Source organism: Podarcis melisellensis (assembly GCF_964234715.1).
Source record: "Podarcis melisellensis genome assembly, chromosome: 2".
NCBI lineage: Eukaryota > Metazoa > Chordata > Lepidosauria > Squamata > Lacertidae > Podarcis > Podarcis melisellensis.
The window spans coordinates 7,214,800-7,233,037 of record NC_138529.1 but is presented as its reverse complement, the minus strand read 5'-3'; the positions used below and the strand labels follow the sequence as shown (position 1 = coordinate 7,233,037).

The 18,238-nt window shown below is 46.3% G+C and overlaps 2 protein-coding genes and 1 pseudogene across 5 annotated transcripts in view; 2 read left to right on the top strand and 1 right to left on the bottom strand.

Annotated features, from left to right (window-relative positions):
- The window catches only part of PRIM1 (DNA primase subunit 1), a 136,858-nt gene that overhangs the window by 102,569 nt on the left and 16,051 nt on the right, over positions 1-18,238 (top strand). For 2 of the 3 annotated variants that reach the window (XM_081898760.1, XM_081898759.1), the window contains exons 3-5: positions 15,879-16,036; positions 16,432-16,538; positions 17,811-17,884. In XM_081898760.1, the coding sequence (XP_081754886.1) occupies positions 15,879-16,036; positions 16,432-16,538; positions 17,811-17,884 (339 nt within the window). Of the gene's footprint in view, positions 1-13,581; positions 13,742-15,878; positions 16,037-16,431; positions 16,539-17,810; positions 17,885-18,238 lie in introns of those variants that run through there. The other variant, XM_081898761.1, reaches the window with a different exon arrangement.
- Positions 22-9,533, bottom strand: LOC309362966 (17-beta-hydroxysteroid dehydrogenase type 6-like). Its single transcript, XM_081899021.1, has 5 exons — positions 9,381-9,533; positions 6,726-7,047; positions 3,775-4,033; positions 2,804-2,967; positions 22-1,013 (listed from the first exon to the last, which is right to left on the bottom strand). The coding sequence occupies exons 2-5, from the start codon at positions 7,030-7,032 to the stop codon at positions 793-795; spliced, it is 951 nt and encodes a 316-aa protein (XP_081755147.1). The 5' UTR covers positions 7,033-7,047; positions 9,381-9,533; the 3' UTR covers positions 22-792.
- Positions 10,823-12,949, top strand: LOC309362964 (checkpoint protein HUS1 pseudogene; annotated as a pseudogene). Its single transcript has one exon. The product of its transcript is annotated as a checkpoint protein HUS1 pseudogene (transcript).

The window sequence follows — 18,238 nt, the reverse complement described above, 5'->3', positions numbered from 1 at the left end:
AGGAGTGAACAGACCTGTCAGTTTTGGTTTCTCTCTGTCTTTTATTTCTTTAAGTGGGAGGAAGACAGCTGCTTCCATTCTACTGCAGTTTGGTTTCCACCAGACACATGAATTGCCTCGCTGTCTGCTGTTTAGTACAAGTTACTTAGCTTACATAATGTACATTCATGTCAGTGTAAAGGAATCATCAGATACAAAAAAGTTATTGATTACATGGCATTTGGGGATGCCTCTTCTTTATTCAGTCTAAGAAGCTTCCCTGGGGGATGTGGACTCGCTTTCATTGGAGGGTTTTAAGCGGAGGTTGAATGGCCATCTGTCATGGACGCTTTAGTTGAGATTCTGCATTGCAGGGGGTTGGACTAGATGAGCCTCAGGGTCCCTTCTAAGTCTACAGTTCTATTATTTGGTGACTTGATAACAACAATGATGTGAACAAATAACGATCATCCTCATTTGACTGGTTTCTGTTCCTGACCCTTACAGACACGTTATTGGTTTGGAGAACTCCATCAGAAAATTCAGAAAGGTGAGAATCTCAGAAAGGTGTGAGATGTAGCAACCTGTGCACCCTGTGGCCAGCAGCAGAAGCAGAGAAGGCACCTGAACATTGAATAGTTACATAGAAGAGGGACATGCAACACGTACAGCTTACCAACAAAAACCACACATGCTGAAATTCCCTTTTGTACACAACAATTGAAAGTGTAGGAGCCTTGTCTCTCTTCTCTTGCATCTGGCTACCCAATCCCCCTTTTTCTTTCCCTAGCCGCTATTTTCACGTCACTGTCTTCACACGGCCTGAGCAGGTTTGGGCCAAGACCAGGTCAGCACAAGGTCTGCCAACGCTGTGGGCATGTAAGAGAGAGGAACAAAGAAGAACTGGGAGTCCCAGCCTCCAGAGTAGCGTGTGCGAGGGTGCCGGGACGTCAAGGCATGCTCCATGCAGTCAGTGACCAGGTAGAGGTTAGTGCTGCATCGAGTTATGAGGGCTTCTTTGAACAACTGGCGCCCTGGGAAGAAAAAGAGAGGGAGTTAGAGGAGAAGATTTGTGGTCCAAACAATGGCATAGCGTGGGTTGTCAGCACCCGGGGCAAGGCAAGTAATTTGCACCCCCTAACCCGTGGATTTGTGCCCCCTAACCCGTGGATTTGCACCCCCTAACCCTACCCCCAGATGTTGCGCCCAGTGCGGCCGGCCCCCCCTGCACCCCCCACACTACGCCACTGGGTCCAAAACACTGCAAATAGACACCAGGATATGAAGCCGTTCTCTGTGCATATGAACAGTTTTCAAATCAACAACAAGAACTGGTGCTAATCACTCAACCATCTCCCCCCCCCAAAAAGAGCACTTTCTGAATTTGGTACATTCCCTGTTCCATTAAAGAAATCAACAAACGTTTGAGCAGTTGGGACTTTGCCAAGTCTGAGGGAGGAAGAAGGGCAGGTGGTCTTTTTTCCCAATGAGTTTGTTTTCAAATTGGAAGATAGAACCCTTAAGGGACTAACCATAAATCAGAGCGACAAGCTGCAGAAATCAGCAGATGAGGCTGTTGCAGAATCAGGTCTCTCCCCCCTTCCTATGTTAGGAGACAATTCTGACTCGTCAAAAGGAATCAGGGCCACCAAAGGGGGTAAGTACAAGGGGCACCTCTGTACTACTGGGCCCAGAACCAACACAGGGCAGACTCTGAGATTTCATTTTAAAAAGACGTATTAAGTCTCTAGCTCCTTTGGAACAAGTGACACAGAGCAAAATTCCTTTGTGAGATATTGGGCTTGCTTCCACCTTCTACTGTTTTAACCAATGAGTGCCTGAGTTGTGACTGATGATACAGTGATACCTCAGGTTACAGACGCTTCAGGTTACAGACTCTGCTAACCCAGAAATAGTACCTCAGGTTAAGAACTTTGCTTCAGGATGAGAACAGAAATTGCGCAGTGGCGGTACAGCAGCAGCAGGAGGCCCCATTAGCTAAAGTGGTACCTCAGGTTAAGGACAGTTTCAGGTTAAGAACAGACCTCCAGAACGAATTAAGTTCTTAACCTGAGGTACCACTGTACTGCAGAAGGGCAGAAGGCCCCCAAATGGCTTCAAAATGATTCTCCAGCACCAAGGACACCATACCTGTAAATCACATTTACAGTGGTACCTCGGGTTAAGTACTTAATTCGTTCCGGAGGTCCGTACTTCACCTGAAACTGTTCTTAACCTGAAGCACCACTTTAGCTAATGGGGCCTCCTGCTGCTGCCACGCCACTGGAGCACAATTTCTGTTCTCATCCTGAAGTAAAGTTCTTAACCTAAGCAATATTTCTGGGTTAACAGAGTCTGTAACGTGAAGCGTATGTAACCCGAGGTACCACTGTATACCACTTTAACAATCATGGCTCCCCTCCCCAAATCATGGGAACTGTAGTTTGTTAAGGGTGCTGGGAGTTATAGTTCCGCGAGGGGTAAACTACAATTCCCAAGATTCTTTGGGAGAAGCCATGACTGTAAAGTGGTATAAACATGCTTTGAATGTATGTTGTGGATGCAACCCAATATTAAGGGCAAACCTCCCATCCTTCAAATGGACAGGGAGGCTCTGCTGGCAGAGGTTTGCAAATGCAAGGGTCTTGTGGCCCTCCAAAATGTTGCGGGACTCCAACTCCCACTATCCCCAGCTATTGGTTATGATGACTTGGGCTGATGGGAGTTGCAGTCCAACAACATCTGAAGGGCGCTAGGTTCTCCATCCACCTTTATCTCAATGGCAGCCCCAGTTCTCTCCCCACAGACCACATGGAGGACTCACATCTCTCATAGTAGGTCTGTCCATAGCTATCTTTGACTTCCTGTGGGGTGCGGACCCATTGCTGCTCGAGGACGCTGATACTGTGCTGGATGTTAGTCATGTTTGTTCGGAAATAGCCCGGCTCCACCATGGCTACTTTCACCCCAAATGGGCGGAGATCACGCCTGGAAAGAAACAATGGGTTTGACGTGGTTCACACACCTATCCCTGCAACTGTGGCTAACAGACGACAGTTATATGGGAAGAAATTGAATATTCAATTTAGTTTGAATCTGGGTCTGGCAATTAAAGGAAATGGTGAGTGAGGGTGAATTTGGGGAGCGAGGGTAGGTGATTGTAAACAGCTGAACTCAAAAGCTTACTTGGCTAGTCAAGGACCCTTTGCAAGGTCCGTAGAAAATTATCTCACATTCCAGGGACGAGGCTAACCTAGTGAACAGAGGTAGGCATCATTTCAGCCCAAATTTTTGCAAAAGGTGCTTCTTAAAACCTCACTCCTTAGCAGGGAAGCTAATAATAAAAAAAATGGCATTGGATACATACCGTATTTTTTGCTCTATAAGACTCACTTTTTCCCTCCTAAAAAGTAAGGGGAAATGTGTGTGCGTCTTATGGAGCGAATGCAGGCTGCGCAGCTATCCCAGAAGCCAGAACAGCAAGAGGGATTGCTGCTTTCACTGCGTAGCGATCCCTCTTGCTGTTCTGGCTTCTGAGATTCAGAGTATTTTTTTTTTCTTGTTTTCCTCCTCCAAAAACTAGGTGCGTCTTGTGGTCTGGTGCATCTTATGGAGTGAAAAATACAGTAATTGTTCAGCTTCACTGTCCCCAGTTGTGAAGTGGGGGGGGGGAATGAAACAGCCAGCAAAGCCCAAAATTGATTGCCGCCTTCCTCCTCTTGATCTGGGCCTGAGATATTTAGCCCCTCTCTGCACTGCATTTTGACAATTGTGATGTCAGAAGTGTTAGCTTACCTGAGAGAGTCGGAGAAAGCCTCCACCCCATACTTAGATGGACAGTAGCCTCCTCCGTAGAAAGCCAGTCGCCCCAGAATGCTGGACACGTTAACAACCCTTCCCCTGGCCTTCTTGACCAGCGGCAACATGTGTAGCGTCACGTCAATCAGTCCAACCAGATTGACATTTAGCACTCTTACAAAGGCATCTTTGTCCAGCCACTCATTGGGTACCATCGCTTCCACAATCCCTGCATTGTTTACCAAGCCCCAGAGCCCTGTGGAGTAGAGGCAGCAAGTTAGCATTTGAGTAAGAACACCATCATCATAATTAATAATTAAATAATTATTAAATAATTATTAAATAATTATTTATACCCCAGCCACTCTGGGCAGAAACCAAAGGACTATTAAAAACACGATAAAATGATGCTGAACATCTGGCCCAGGCTAAGCAAAGCTTGGGAACACCAATAAATTTAATTTTCTCATAACAAAATGTGTTGCTCGGGGGGGGGGGTTCTAAAAATTCTGCACTCACAAGGTTTTGTAAGCTAGGGATGGGGAAGGCGATGGTGTTGGACTCCACCTCCCATCAATACAACAACAACAATAATAATAATTTATTATTTATACCCCGCCCATCTGGCTGGGCCTCCCCAGCCACTCTGGGCGGCTTCCGTAGAAACCGAAAATACACTACAATATCACACGTTAAAAACTTCCCTGAACAGGGCTGCCTTAAGATGTCTTCTGAATGTCTTCTGAAAGATGTCTACCACCCACCATGTGTGATGGGCAAGGATTGTGGGAGTTGCGTTTTAAAAAATCTGCCTTTCTGTATCAAAGTCTTGTTCTTCAGCATGCTTTTTCTGTGCTTTAGTGAGTAAGAGGAAAAATTGTTGAAATAGCTGTGGTTTGTAGTAAAACAGTTTGCTCGCCAGATGCAGAATCAAATGTGTGCAACGTATCACAGCATGCAGGGATTGTGTGCCTAGAATAACAGGTGGTAATACTAGCTAGAAGGAGGACATGGAGCATTGCCAAAAATAGATAGGTAGGAAGCTTTAAAGGTTATTGAAGATGTTCCTATGTAGGCAAGCTAAGGGAAACACCTGGCTATGCAGTCGCTATAGAGGACTCCAGAAGCTGAGCCACATATGGATTTATGTTGCCATGGGATACCACAAATGGCTCTTTTGAATCTTCCCTTGTTTGTGTGAAACTATTACTGTACTTGATCTGCTATTTGGGAACACAATTAAAATATAGTTAGCTATATAGCTGTATCTCTTCTGCCCTTTGCAACACGCCCTATTGTTGTAAACAAAAATTTGCCCTTTTCCCTTATGGGGTATCCAAGAGCCCATATAGAGTCCTTACATAGGCTCCCTATTGGTAGGAGAAGATAACAGAGGCCAAGCAGTGAATATTGAGAAGCAAAGCAGCTAGTCAGCTTGATCTTTATTGATCTGTTGCAGCAGGGTGCTCCCCTCACATGCAGGAAAGGAGGAGGAACCCAGAAAAATGGCGCACAAGGCCTTATAAAGACTTTTGAAATTGCCACCCTGTAGATCAAGACCACCCCCAGAAACATCATACATACATCACAGAAAAGGTGGTCTTAAAACAGAAATTTGTATGTTGTTTTTCTTCTGTCCTTGTTTATCTGGCAGGTTACTTGATTGGATTGCCTGGGGAGCCTGGCTAGTCTTTTGTAATGATAAATACTTAGTTCCCGGGCCAGGTCACAGGCTCACACCCTATTCATATCTTAAATGTGCCCTTAAGACAGGATTTGTGAGGAAAGAGACAATGGGGAGGTTTCCCACTTCGACCTTGCAGAGAAAACATTTGCTCAAGTTTAGGAATCCAAATGGTTCCAGGTCGGTCTTCCTGTGCTGATCTATGTACGTGCTTGGTTGGTACACTTATGAACATTACCATATATCTAAGACCATAAAATTCCTATCACTAGATAGAACTAGACAAGCTTACGGGGAAAATTCGGAACCGGCGAGACCAGAGATTTACCGAGGGCTGGAATAAATTAACAGAGTACCGTATTTTTCGCCCTATAGGACGCACCGTCCCATAAGGCGCACCTAGTTTTTTTGGGGGGAAATAAAGGGAAAAAAATTATTTCCCCCCCAGGCGCGGGGCTGGGGCAGGGGAGGCCCGCCGGAGCTTCCCCTGACCCCAGCCCCCAAACAGGCAGCTCTCTGCAAGCCGTGGGAGCCCAGGGCTGGCTCCCGCCGCTTGCAGAGAGGTCCGCGAAGCCTGGACGTGCTGAGCTCAGTGCGCCCAGGCTTCCGCATGCAGGCACCTCTCCGCAAGCGGCGGGAGCGCTCCCCCCGCTAGCGGAGAGGTGCGCGAAGCTTGGACGCACTGAGCTCAGCGCGCCCAGGCTTCCGCATGCAGGCACCTCTCCACAAGCAGCGGGAGTGCTCCCCCCGCTTGCGGAGAGGTCCGCGAAGCCTGGAGAGCGAGAGGGGTCTGTGCGCACCGACCCCTCTCGCTCTCCAGGCTTCAGCGAAAGCCTGCATTCGCCCCATAGGACGCACACACATTTCCCCTTCATTTTTTGAGGGGAAAAAGTGCGTCCTATAGGGCGAAAAATACGGTATATTAAGAATATATGTGAAGGTCAATTAATATTTGTAGGTTTTCAAGAAGCTCTGTGATAATAATGGAAAGAAATATTGTTTTATAATAATTGTTAAGATTAATTTGGTTTAAAAAAAAAAAACAATACAGATGCAAGAAATGTGAATAATTGTAAAAACATGAAAATTTCCAGAAAGACTGGAGGAAGTCTGAAAGTGGAAAGATTAGAATTGGATGTATAACTCAAATGGAATGTTTTTCTTTTATTGTTAAATTTGAAAAATTTTATAAATAAATAATAAATAAACATAAAATTCCTATCACACTATCTTCAAGCTCATATCTGGAAGGCAGCCACAATACCTTTGTCTCTGACGCAACCTTTTGCCCATTCAGTTGCTGCCGCAATGCTCTCTGTGCTGGTGACATCCAGGAGGGTAGTTTTCAACCGATCTGATGTGAGCCTCTCCAGCTCTTCGGCCCCTTTCTGTGTAAAACAGGCTGCCAACACCCTTAGCCCCTCAGCATCCAGCTGCCTGGCAAGCTGGTTCCCAAAGCCGGAGTCGCAGCCAGTGATGAAGACATACTTCTCTCTGAGGTTTTCCACCTTCTGCCTTTCCAGGTACCATCGGATGACAAAGAACAGCAAGACTGCCAAAAGGAGCCACATGCTCACTGTGTATTTCTTTTAAAAGAGGAAGCAAAACATGGCAGGGTTGTTTTTTTAATTCTTGTTGTTTTTATGCATTCCAGGTTTATTTTTATTTTATTTTATTGAATTTATATACCACTCTATACCCGGAGGTCTCAGGGCGGTTTGCAGAATCAAAGCAAAATATTAAACCACAAAATACACAATCAGAACAAAAACAACCACCACCCAATAACTAACCCCCCCCCAAAAAAAAACATTTTGAAAGGGCATAGGATGTAAATCAATTCAACCAAAGACCTGGTTAAAAATGAATGTTATTTGCCTGGTGCCTGAAGGCACCTAATGAAGGCGCCAGGCTTCATTATTCCCATTCTGGAGTTAGGTAAAGGTAAAGGGGTAAAGGGACCCCTGACCATTAGGTCCAGTCGCAAATGACTCTGGGGTTGCGGCACTCATCTCGCTTTATTGGCTGAGGGAGCCGGCATACAGCTTCCAGGACTAAGCTGCTTCTGGCGAACCAGAACAGTGCACGGAAATGCCGTTTACCTTCCCGCCAGAGTGGTACCTATTTATCTACTTGCACTTTGATGTGCTTTCGAACTGCTAGGTTGGCAGGAGCAGGGACCGAGCAACGGGAGCTCACCCCGTTGCAGGGATTCGAACCGCCAACCTTCTGATCGGAAAGTCCTAGGCTCTGTGGTTTAACCCACAGCGCCACCTGTGTCCCTATTCTGGAGTTATCGGGCAGCAAAGTTCTCTTAGGAAAGCAGTTTGCAACACTCAAAGGGTTAAGGAACACCATAAGGGTAATGATTAACAAAGCCATGGCTGCCCTGGAGTTCATTACACCTGATCTCTGAGACTGTGTCACTGCCTGTGACAATGACTGAACTAAACTGGCACTGCTCTGTTGAAATTAACATCCACCCCTTGAAGTCCGCATTTTCAGCATGTAAAAGGGCTGCATACCAGGGGTGGGTCGGGCAGGAACCTATAAGTGGTTATAGCCACCCCACATTCTCACACAGCACCCCAGCCAGCCATTTTCACTTAAAGTTAAGCATAATCCATTCTTCTAATAGCCATTCATTCTCTCAAGGGGACATTAATCACCTCCCTGTTATGCTGGATGAGTTTCAGTTAGTAGGGATCAAGGATGTGGAAAAGGTTCTTGAATCAGTCAAGGGATCTGATCCTGACAACGGACTGATGTCAATATTCCACATTTTCAGATCACCCTCTTCCTGCTCAGCTGAGGAAGCAATGTCCAGAGTGTAACCTGCCACATGCATTGGGCCAGTGACATGTTGGGACAGCGCCATGGTCATCAAGGAAGCCATGAAGTCCTGAGCCACCCCAGAGTCAGTTTCCTTGGCATGGATGTTGACGTTCCCCAGAAACAGCAGTCTGGGAGTCCTCAACACCCCTTCTAAGACCAGCTCAGGCAGGGAAACTGCTGAGCAGCAAGATGCACAGTAAGCCAACAGAATTCCTAATCTGTCCCAATTGCCCAGTGCTAGGAACATACACTCAAGATCCCACCCAAATGGACAGAGAGCCTGAAGAGAAAGACAAAAACCCTACAGACTATAGCAACTCCTCCTCCCTGACCCTCAAGTCTGCCCAGATCCTGCCCAGAGTATCTAGGTGGGAACAGATGAGTAAGACCAACTCCACCCTGCTCACCCACCCAGCTCTCAGTGATACAGACCAGATTAGCCTTATCCATCATCAGATCATGGCTGAAGGAGGTCTTACTCAGTGTCGACCTGGCAATCAGCAACAGCAGCTGCAGACCCGAGGCTGGTCCTCCTTTGCATCCGGGCACCTTAGTTCCAGGTTGTAACCTGTATTCCATTTTAGAGACCTCATTTCTCTGCCTCTAGGGAGCCATGGGCTTTTCCCCCCTAAGCAGCCATTGATGTCATTCTTGTAAAACTTAATAGACGTATAGGTTCATTATTCTAAGAAAGAACAGTGCTTATCTTCTTACAATGCTACTGACAATTCTATTAAGCTGTAACCCACCCAACTTCCTTCCAAAAAGGATAGCTAAGATTCAAGCCACTCTCTTCTTTTAAACACACCCTGGATGCTTCCAGATGCGTTTGTGTTGTGGATTGGTGTGTCTCATGCACGCAAGCTTTTTGCAGCATTCACACGGTGTTAGTGGCATCAAAATGCCAGCCTGTATCTCCCTCCTAATTTAATCCAGCTTGACCCTCTCCAGGCATTAATTCTGTATTAAAAACACCTGTTGGCAATGACTCATTTGTGATTATCTTAGTGGCCCATGTACAATATTAAGTCACTGTCTGGAAGCACTCCCATCGCCAAACGAAAAGTTAATACGCTTTGCTTACCTCAAAACTCAACCAACACCTTGACTGTCCAATCTGTCTGAAACAGGAACCCTCTACAAACAGAAGAGTAGATCTGTTAATCCATTCTGTTAGTGAACCTTTCCACCTACATCCCACCCCAGAATTTGTACGGAGGTTCTGGATAGGCTGGAAAAAAAGCCACCAAGTTGTTGGGTTTTTTTTGACAAAACAAGAAAAGTCCAAAGTACTTTGTGTATCTATGAATTGGTAACCATTCTGGGGCTTAGTTCAATGACTTCCCTGCTTCAGTTGTCTGAAATCATTAGCCAGAGAAGTACTTATTCCTGCAGCTGGCTGGCTGCTTGCCGTCTTCTCCAAGGCACCAGTCACAGTGCATGGCAGGGAGCTGATCAAAATGTCCCTGTGAATGCTATCTGCAAGCCTTTCAAGAACAGATTTGGCCTGCTTTCTTCTTTCAGGTTTTCCGTTAATTTTTCAAGATGTAACTCTCCTTTATTCGTGCAAAGATTTACATTCATTTAGGGCATGGTATATATATATGTGTGTGTGTGTGTGTGTGCGCGCGCGCGCGCGCGCGCGCCATGGTGGTTGGCTTTCAATGTTAATTGCCATCAGGCAGCATTTTAACTGATTTTGTTCAGACTGTGTCAATAGGGAGGAGGTATTAATCACACAGGAGCTATTAAGATTTTTTAAAAAAATCAATCATGGCACTTCAGGTGTAGCATTTAGCATCCTGTTTTGTTTGGCTCTTAGAAACACACAAACAGGTAGACCAGCATTTAACATAAGAACAGTGTTGCCTGCCACCCCAATCACCAAGCGGTGCGAGATTCCAGGGGGTCCCAGGCGCTTTTCCAGGGTTCGTGTTTCCTTTTGGAATTACGCAGAACAGAGACCATGGTGTCTTCATGCTATGTGGTTTATTTACACAACTATATATGCTGAGCCTGCAATGGAGGGGTTCACAGCATTAGCACCCCAAAAGGGTTTTATTTCTCCCATAACTACAGCCTTGGATTCAAATAGATATCAAACATTGGTCTCTGGATGTCTATCCAGCTAGCTGCTTTACTTCTAGGTCTTCTCACTGCTCTCCTCTCAAAATCTCTGGTTGTTGTTTGTTTGTTTTTTCCTTTTCACTATCTGTGAATTGAGGGAGGGTCCTCACCCATCCAGGGACACGGGTGGCACTGTGGGTTAAACCACAGAGCCTAGGACTTGCCGATCAGAAGGTCGGCGGTTCGAATCCCCGCGACGGGGTGAGCTCCCGTCACTCCTGCCAACCTAGCACTCCCAGCTCCTGCCAACCTAGCAGTTCGAAAGCACGTCAAAGTACAAGTAGATAAATAGGTACCACTCCAGCGGGAAGGTAAACGGCGTTTCCATGCGCTGCTCTAGTTCGCCAGAAGTGGCTTAGTCATGCTGGCACATAACCTGGAAGCTGTATGCTGGGCTCCCTCGGCCAATAAAGCGAGATGAGCGCCGCAACCCCAGAGTCAGTCACGACTGGACCTAATTGTCAGGGGTCCCTTTACCTTTACCTCACCCATTCACTGTCTCCCATATGAGCCCCTTCCTTTGTTCTCCTTGCACATCACCAGGAGGCTAGCATGGCTATTCCAAAAATTAAAAGTCTTGCCAGATCCACACAGTTGAATACCTCAAACTCATAACCCTGAAGAAAAGTTCAAAGTACTGGGTTGTATCTGTGAACTGATAACTGCCCTGGCAGGGTGCTGATAAGGCTGAGGGTCATGCTACGTTCTGAGCAACCTTTCAGGGCTGTGAGAATTATGTAAGCAGAATTCCCTGATCTGGACCTTGTGCAGAGCCTGAATCAAAAAGCTGTTCACACCAAGAAAGAGTTCCAAAGTTTTACCTTAAACCAGTCACAAAAACATTGTAAATAGAAATCAGCACATTGCTCTTAAACAACAAGCAATGCAGTCCAATTTTCTTTAAGCTGTAACTTGTTAATATAGCCCAGAGAGAGATTCCAATAAACAGGTTGCTTCTGAGAGACGCCCAGACTCCCAGGGATGAGTTATTTATTAATATGAGAAATGAAGCAAAGATTCCACCCTCTGTTGCAACCCTAGCTGCAAAAGCACCCATTTGCACTTGCTACATTGTTGTTGCTGCTGCTGTTGTTGTTTAGTCGTGTCCGACTCTTCGTGACCCCCTAGACCAGAGCACACCAGACACTCCTGTTTCACTGCCTCCCGCAGTTTGGTCAAACTCATGCTGGTAGCTTCGAGAACACTGTCCAACCATCTCGTCCTCTGTCGTCCCCTTCTCCTTGTGCCCTCCATCTTTCCCAACATCAGGGTCTTTTCCAGGGAGTCTTCTCTTCTCATGAGATGGCCAAAGTACTGGAGTCTCAGCTTCACGATCTGTCCTTCCAGTGAGCACTCAGGGCTGATTTCCTTCAGAATGGAGAGGTTTGATCTTCTTGCAGTCCATGGGACTCTCAAGAGTCTCCTCCAGCAGCATAATTCAAAAGCATCCATTCTTTGGCGATCAGCCTTCTTTATGGTCCAGCTCTCACTTCCATACATCACTACTGGGAAAACCATAGCTTTGACTATACGGACCTTACAGTTCTCTGCAAAACAGAAATCCTGCAAATGCAAACCTCCACTAAGTTTCACACACAATGCATACAAGCATAGCATTTGATGCACATTCAGCTTAGAAGTTTTACACTGGGAAGAGGGAAAAGTGGGTGGATCAACAAACGTGAGTTTTGCGGAGGGGGCAGCACTTCTCCCTTGAGCCACTATCTGTTCCTCCCCCAATGCGCTTCAGAGCCAATACCACAGATGGCAGGTGCCTTGACCATTTCAGCGGTGTGAACACAATTGCCAGGCTAGCCAAGACCTGCACCTTGCGCCTTATGGTAGACAAACCCGACTTCATCCTCAGTGGCAAAGTGGCAACTAGAGAGGCTACCCTGCAGTGTGAGCTCAGTCAGGGCAATGCCTTTGTGATGAGTTCCTGATGGAGGGAACAGCTGCAGACAAAATAATAATTTATTTAGAGCTAACACCTGGAAACTTCTCCAGAGCTTTGGAAACAGAATGCCAAGGAAGTGAAGTTGACTAATAAGCATTGCCCTTGCCTCACAGTAGCAACAGAATGGCCAGCTCTAGCCCTGTTGTGGCTCATGACATTCCTGTGGGAATTATCCCAAGAAAGCTGCAGAATGACTTCAGGGAGTAGCAGGCTGGGCCAGAGTTTGATGGCAGCATTAATTTGCCAGTGCTCAAGACCATAAGGAATAGGAGGAGTGTTGTGGAGAGAATGAACAACCTCTACAATTCTATAGTAATAGAATCAAATTTAATGGAGAAATGAACTTGAAAACAGAAACTGATCTGGTGTGTGTTACAACTCACTTGGGAATCCTCCCAGGGTAGACAGGCTCCCAAAGATCTACTCACAAGAAAGAGACCACAAAATACCATAAAATCCAGACAGTAAAAACAGCACAACACTATTATATGCCCTTTCGCTTAAAAAAAAGGCCACTCCCAAAAGCCTCTTGGAATAAGAGCCTTCATCTGCCCTCAGAAAGGAAAGAACTTTTTAATTTTTTTAATTTTTTTAATTTTGTTTTTATTTTTTTATTTTGCCAACAAAGGTCCATATAGTAAAAGCTATGGTTTTCCCAGTAGTGACGTATGGAAGTGAGAGCTGGACCATAAAGAAGGCTGATTGCCGAAGAATGGATGCTTTTGAATTATGGTGCTGGAGGAGACCCCTGAGAGTCCCATGGACTGCAAGATGATAAAACTTATCCATTCTTAAGGAAATCAGCCCTGAGTGCTCACTGGAAGGACAGATCCTGAAGCTGAGGCTCCAATACTTTGGCCACCTCATGAGAAGAGAAGAGTCCCTGGAAAAGACCCTGATGTTGGGAAAGATGGAGGGCACAAGGAGAAGGGGACGGCAGAGGACGAGATGGTGGGACAGTGTTCTCGAAGCTACCAGCATGAGTTTGACCAAACTGTGGGAGGCAGTGGAAGACAGGAGTGCCTGGCGTGCTCTGGTCTAGGGGGTCACGAAGAGGCGGACACGACTAAACGACTAAACAACATTTTCGTAAAGGGCCGCTAGAGCCCCTCAGAGGCCCCTTTTTCTCGCCGGAACTACAACTCCCACAATCCCCCGCGCGTTGCGTATATGGCGGGCGCTGCTCTGATTGGTTCTTCGAGACGCGGGAGGCGGAGCCTGGCTTCTCCCGCGCGCGCGCTCCGCTTTCTCTTCGGACATGGCAGATTTCGAACCCGGCTCCCTGCCCGACCTTTTGCCGCTGTACTACCGCCGCGTCTTCCCCTTCGGCCTTTACGGGCGGTGGCTGCGCTACGGCGACGGTGAGCCAGGGGTGGGCGGGGGGGGAAGAGGCGCTCTCCTGGGACCCTGGAGCTGCGGAGGGAGCGGAAGGGAAGCCCCCCAACTGGGGGAAGGTGGTCGAGGCGCGTAAGTGCTCCGGGGCGGGGCTCAGCCCCCACAGCCTTGCAACACGGGTGCCTCTGAGCATATGCAGAAGGCGAAGAAACGCGCCTGGTCTCGCCCTTCATGGTGGGCGCTGGAACGGGAGGAGGCGCCCAGGTCAAAGAAAATGGGGCAGCTAAGGGAAATGAGTCGCTGCCTGCGGATTCAGGGCAGGCTTCTTCCCGCAGTTTGTAATTAACTGAGGAATTAATTGAGGAACGCACAACTGCAAGATGCAGGAGCAATAGGTTTCCAAAAGAAAAAGTTCTGTGGGTTTGTGGAAGAGGGACTATCAACTACGATGAACTGAAATAATAATACAGTGGTACTTCAGGCTAAGAACTTAATTCGTTCCGGAGGTCCGTTCTTAACCTGAAACTGTTCTTAACCTGAAGCCCCACTTTAGCTAATGGGGCCTCCCACTGCTGCTGCGCCACAGGAGCCCAATTTCTGTTCTCATCCAGAAGCAAAGTTCTTAACCCGAGGTAATATTTCTGGGTTAGCGGAGTATGTAACCTGAAGCGTATGTAACCCAAGGTACCACTGTAATAATAACTTTGTTGTCAATGTACAACCTGTGTACAATGAAATTAATCGAGCCTCCCCCCCCCCAAACACTCAATCTCATTGCACTCTGTGTGCTTGTCGCACAACACACCAACCCCGAAAGTCAATTGCACTATATTATTTTCTGTTCAGCAGCTTAACAGCCCCCGGATAGAAACTGTTTTTAAGCCTGTTGGTACGACTGATTATACTTCTATATCTCCTGCCCGAAGATTAAAGAGTTGCTGGCCAGGGTGTGAATCATCCCTGAGAATTTTTCTCGCTCTCCTAAGGCAACGATCCCTTGCGATGTTATCTAGCAGACTCAAGGGACAGCCCATGATATCATGTGCTGTGTTCACCACCCTCTGTAAAGACTTCCTGTCCGTGGCTGTCAAGGCAACGTACCACACTGTGAGACAATATGAGATGACACTTTCGATTGTGGACCAGTAGAAGGAGGTCATCAATTGTTGTTTAACATTGTTCTTTTGCAAGACCCTGAGAAAATGGAGTCTCTGTTGGGCCCTCCTAACCACCTGAGTTATATTGCTTTTCCAAGTGAGGTCTTCACTAAGGTAAACTCCCAGGAATTTAAAGGAAGAGACTCTCTCCACACAGGCCCCCCCCCCCGATATACAATGGGGCTTGTTCCCCTCTCTTCTAAACAGAAGCTCCCCGGCTCACTCAGCTCAGCTGGTTAGAGGGTGGTGCTTATAGCACCAAGGTCGCAGGTTCGATCCCCATACAGGCCACCTGCATCTTCCTGCATTGGGGTTGGACTAGATGACACCCGGGATCCCTTCCAACTGTACAGTTCCACGATTCTGTGTTTGGAAGCACTATACAAGGGAACACTGCCACCTTCGTGCCCCGTCTGGCATTGGCTAGCGTGGCCACCTGTGTGGTAAAAAAGAGAGTACAGACATGCATAAAATTTACACGTGCTCATGTATTTGGCATAAATGCAAATATAATTAGTGCAATACAATACATGTCACCATAATGGGGCAGACTGTGACTGAATGATCTATGACCGAATGATGGACAACTTCAAGGCCTCTGCTTTCTCCTCTTATTGTTATTTAGCTTTAAAGTGGAATTGTACTGGAAGGCTCTGTAAATAGCAGACACTTTTGGACAGAGGACCAGCCCAGCTAATAGAGGACGGTTAAGGAGGACCCAACATTTTGCTGGCCACAGAATTTTTAGGGTTGTATGGACTTCTTGTATGGACTTTCCTGAATTATTTCCAACCAGGCTCACTAAAATATAATCACGCTTAGCGTTTATATATCACATTTAGAGTGTTCAGTGTGCTGTCTTATTCCACCATATTGCAAAAGGAGAACTGGAGCGTGGAGAACAGCATCTTGCCTAAGACCATCTTGCCAGCTTCGTGAAATAGCTGAGATTCTAAGCAGAAACTGTGCTGCACCATGTAACTAGCATGTGATCTTCCTTTTGCAGTGTCAAAGAATTACTTTCAGCGAAGGGAGTTTTCGTTCACGCTCCACGATGACATTTACGTGCGGTACCAATCTTTCAACACACCCTTGGAATTGGAAAAAGAGATCCAGAAAATGTGCCCTTACAAAATTGACATTGGGGCTGTGTATTCGCACAAGGTATGCACTTCAATGCTATAAAGCCAGGCCAGGGAATCTCCAGGTGTTGCTGCACTACAGCTCCCATAATCACCCTGGCCATTAGCATTTCTGGCTGCGGCTGATGGGAGCTGGAGTCCAGCAACAGTTGGAGGGTCACAGGTTCCTCAGTTCTGTTATAAAAATGATTTAGAAAAGGTTTTCAAAACTGCCTGCCCTAGAGTCCACCATTTAACTGGCTTAAAAAAGACTTGGCCCGTTGACCGTACAAATATGATCAAACATAATTTTACTGGAACGGTTGAAAAAAAAAACCCCAATTAGTTAACTGTCACAAGGCAGGGAAATAAAATTCTAAATTACGGTAAGCAGCTATCATTTCTAAGTTATTTCTGTTCCCTTTCGCTTCCCTGCAGCCCATCCAGCACAACATGGTACACCTAGGTGCCTTCCAGGCCCAGGAAAAAGAGCTCGTATTTGATATAGACATGACAGATTACGACGATGTTAGAAGATGCTGCAGGTATTTTTATTACCCTTCTGGGATAGTGATTTGGGGACAGGAAGCCAGTTTGATGGTGAGGATGATAATTATATATGTTTGGGAAGGTGGGTAGAGCATTTGCTCTCAATTGACTGATCACTCTTGAGTTCTGCTCTGAACTTCACAAGATGCTGCCCACTTCTGTGCTTCCGGCGTTGTTGTAACAGTTATGGACTAGAAACTTGTTTCGTTTTTACTTTAAGCTTATTGTCTGTTTTTGTACTTTATTTCCATGTGTGGGCATTCCCTGAACCTTGACAGCACATCAAATGGGAGTCTAGACTGTCAGTATTTTGTGGGAAGGATTCCCACACAAGTGGATACCAGAACTTTAGGTCTGTACAGTAGAAGAGGATTGAAGGGCCCTGTCACCCTGGCACAACAAATCCACTTTAAAAAAGAACCAGACTTTTTGCAGTTTGGAAAGTGACAGGGAAATTCATTCAGAACTGGGGGGGTTGTACAAATGACTAGCTAGGTCACCTGGAGGAGCCTTGACAGTGCAATCCTGTGCATGTTTTCCTGGAAGTAAGTCCCCCTGTGTTCAACGGGACTTACTCCCAGGTAAGTCTGGATAGGCCTGCAGCCTGAAGATTGCAGGGGGACTGGATAATGGAAGCCACCCTTTGTTTTGTCCCACATGCCTAATAATAGTAAGGATGCTAGATCTAAGTGTTGAATGCAACACGAAATCGTATAAATTATTTCATTAAAAGAAAATCCTTTTTCCATTCTGAACCTTCAGAATGTGCGCAAGAACATCCACTGTGTGGATGCAGTGTCAAATGACCTCCCATGTCCAGTGAAATTGCCACTCGTTACATATGAGCCTCTTCCCACTGAATCCTGAAGCTGCAGAATAGCCTCTTGGATTTGCTTGTTCAGTGCCTTTGGGATGTGTGTGTTAAAAAATACACTGCCCACTTTGGGCTGAAGAGCATTTATCAGATCACACCCTGACTTACTTCCTTGTTTGTTAAGGGACGTTAACTTAGAGCTTCCTAGTTTGGACATAACATAAAACTCTGGATTAATGCAGTCCAGGGTCTTAGTACTTAGGCCAACGGAGGAGAGGATGAGTTCTCAGCCCTAACATTTTTCCACTGTTCCATAAACCAGAGTCTAGAACAAATGTCTGAACTGGGTTGTTGTGGTTTTTATATGGTTTTGTAAGCCTCCTTGAAGGGTGGGAGTCGTGGGTTATATTTTTAAACTAATCAGAGCTTCATTTTTTAACAACTCTTCTTTCAGCTCTGCAGAGATCTGCCCCAAGTGCTGGACTCTAATGACCATTGCCATCCGCATCATAGATCGGGCACTCGTAGGTAAGTGGCCAATGGCCACGTAGCAGATGTTGCCAGACTGACCATTTTGTCCACCTTTCTTTCGGAGACTCACCCAAGTCAGAGTTTAAGCGCCTTCCAGCAGTGTGTACCATATTTTCATAATATATGATTTATCCAGTACCATTTGTGGAACCTTTTTGGGAAGTGTAAGCAAAAGAAGGTGGTTCCTTGTCCCAAGGAACTTCCAACCTAAACAGATGGGGGGCAAATTAAGCTTATGCATTAAAGACTTTAAACCTGGGTCTCATCCTGCAGATGGTGATTAAAGGTGAATTCTGGGTCTGAAAAGACAGGAGGTTGCACATTGCTGTGCTGATGCAGCTTTTTCTATCC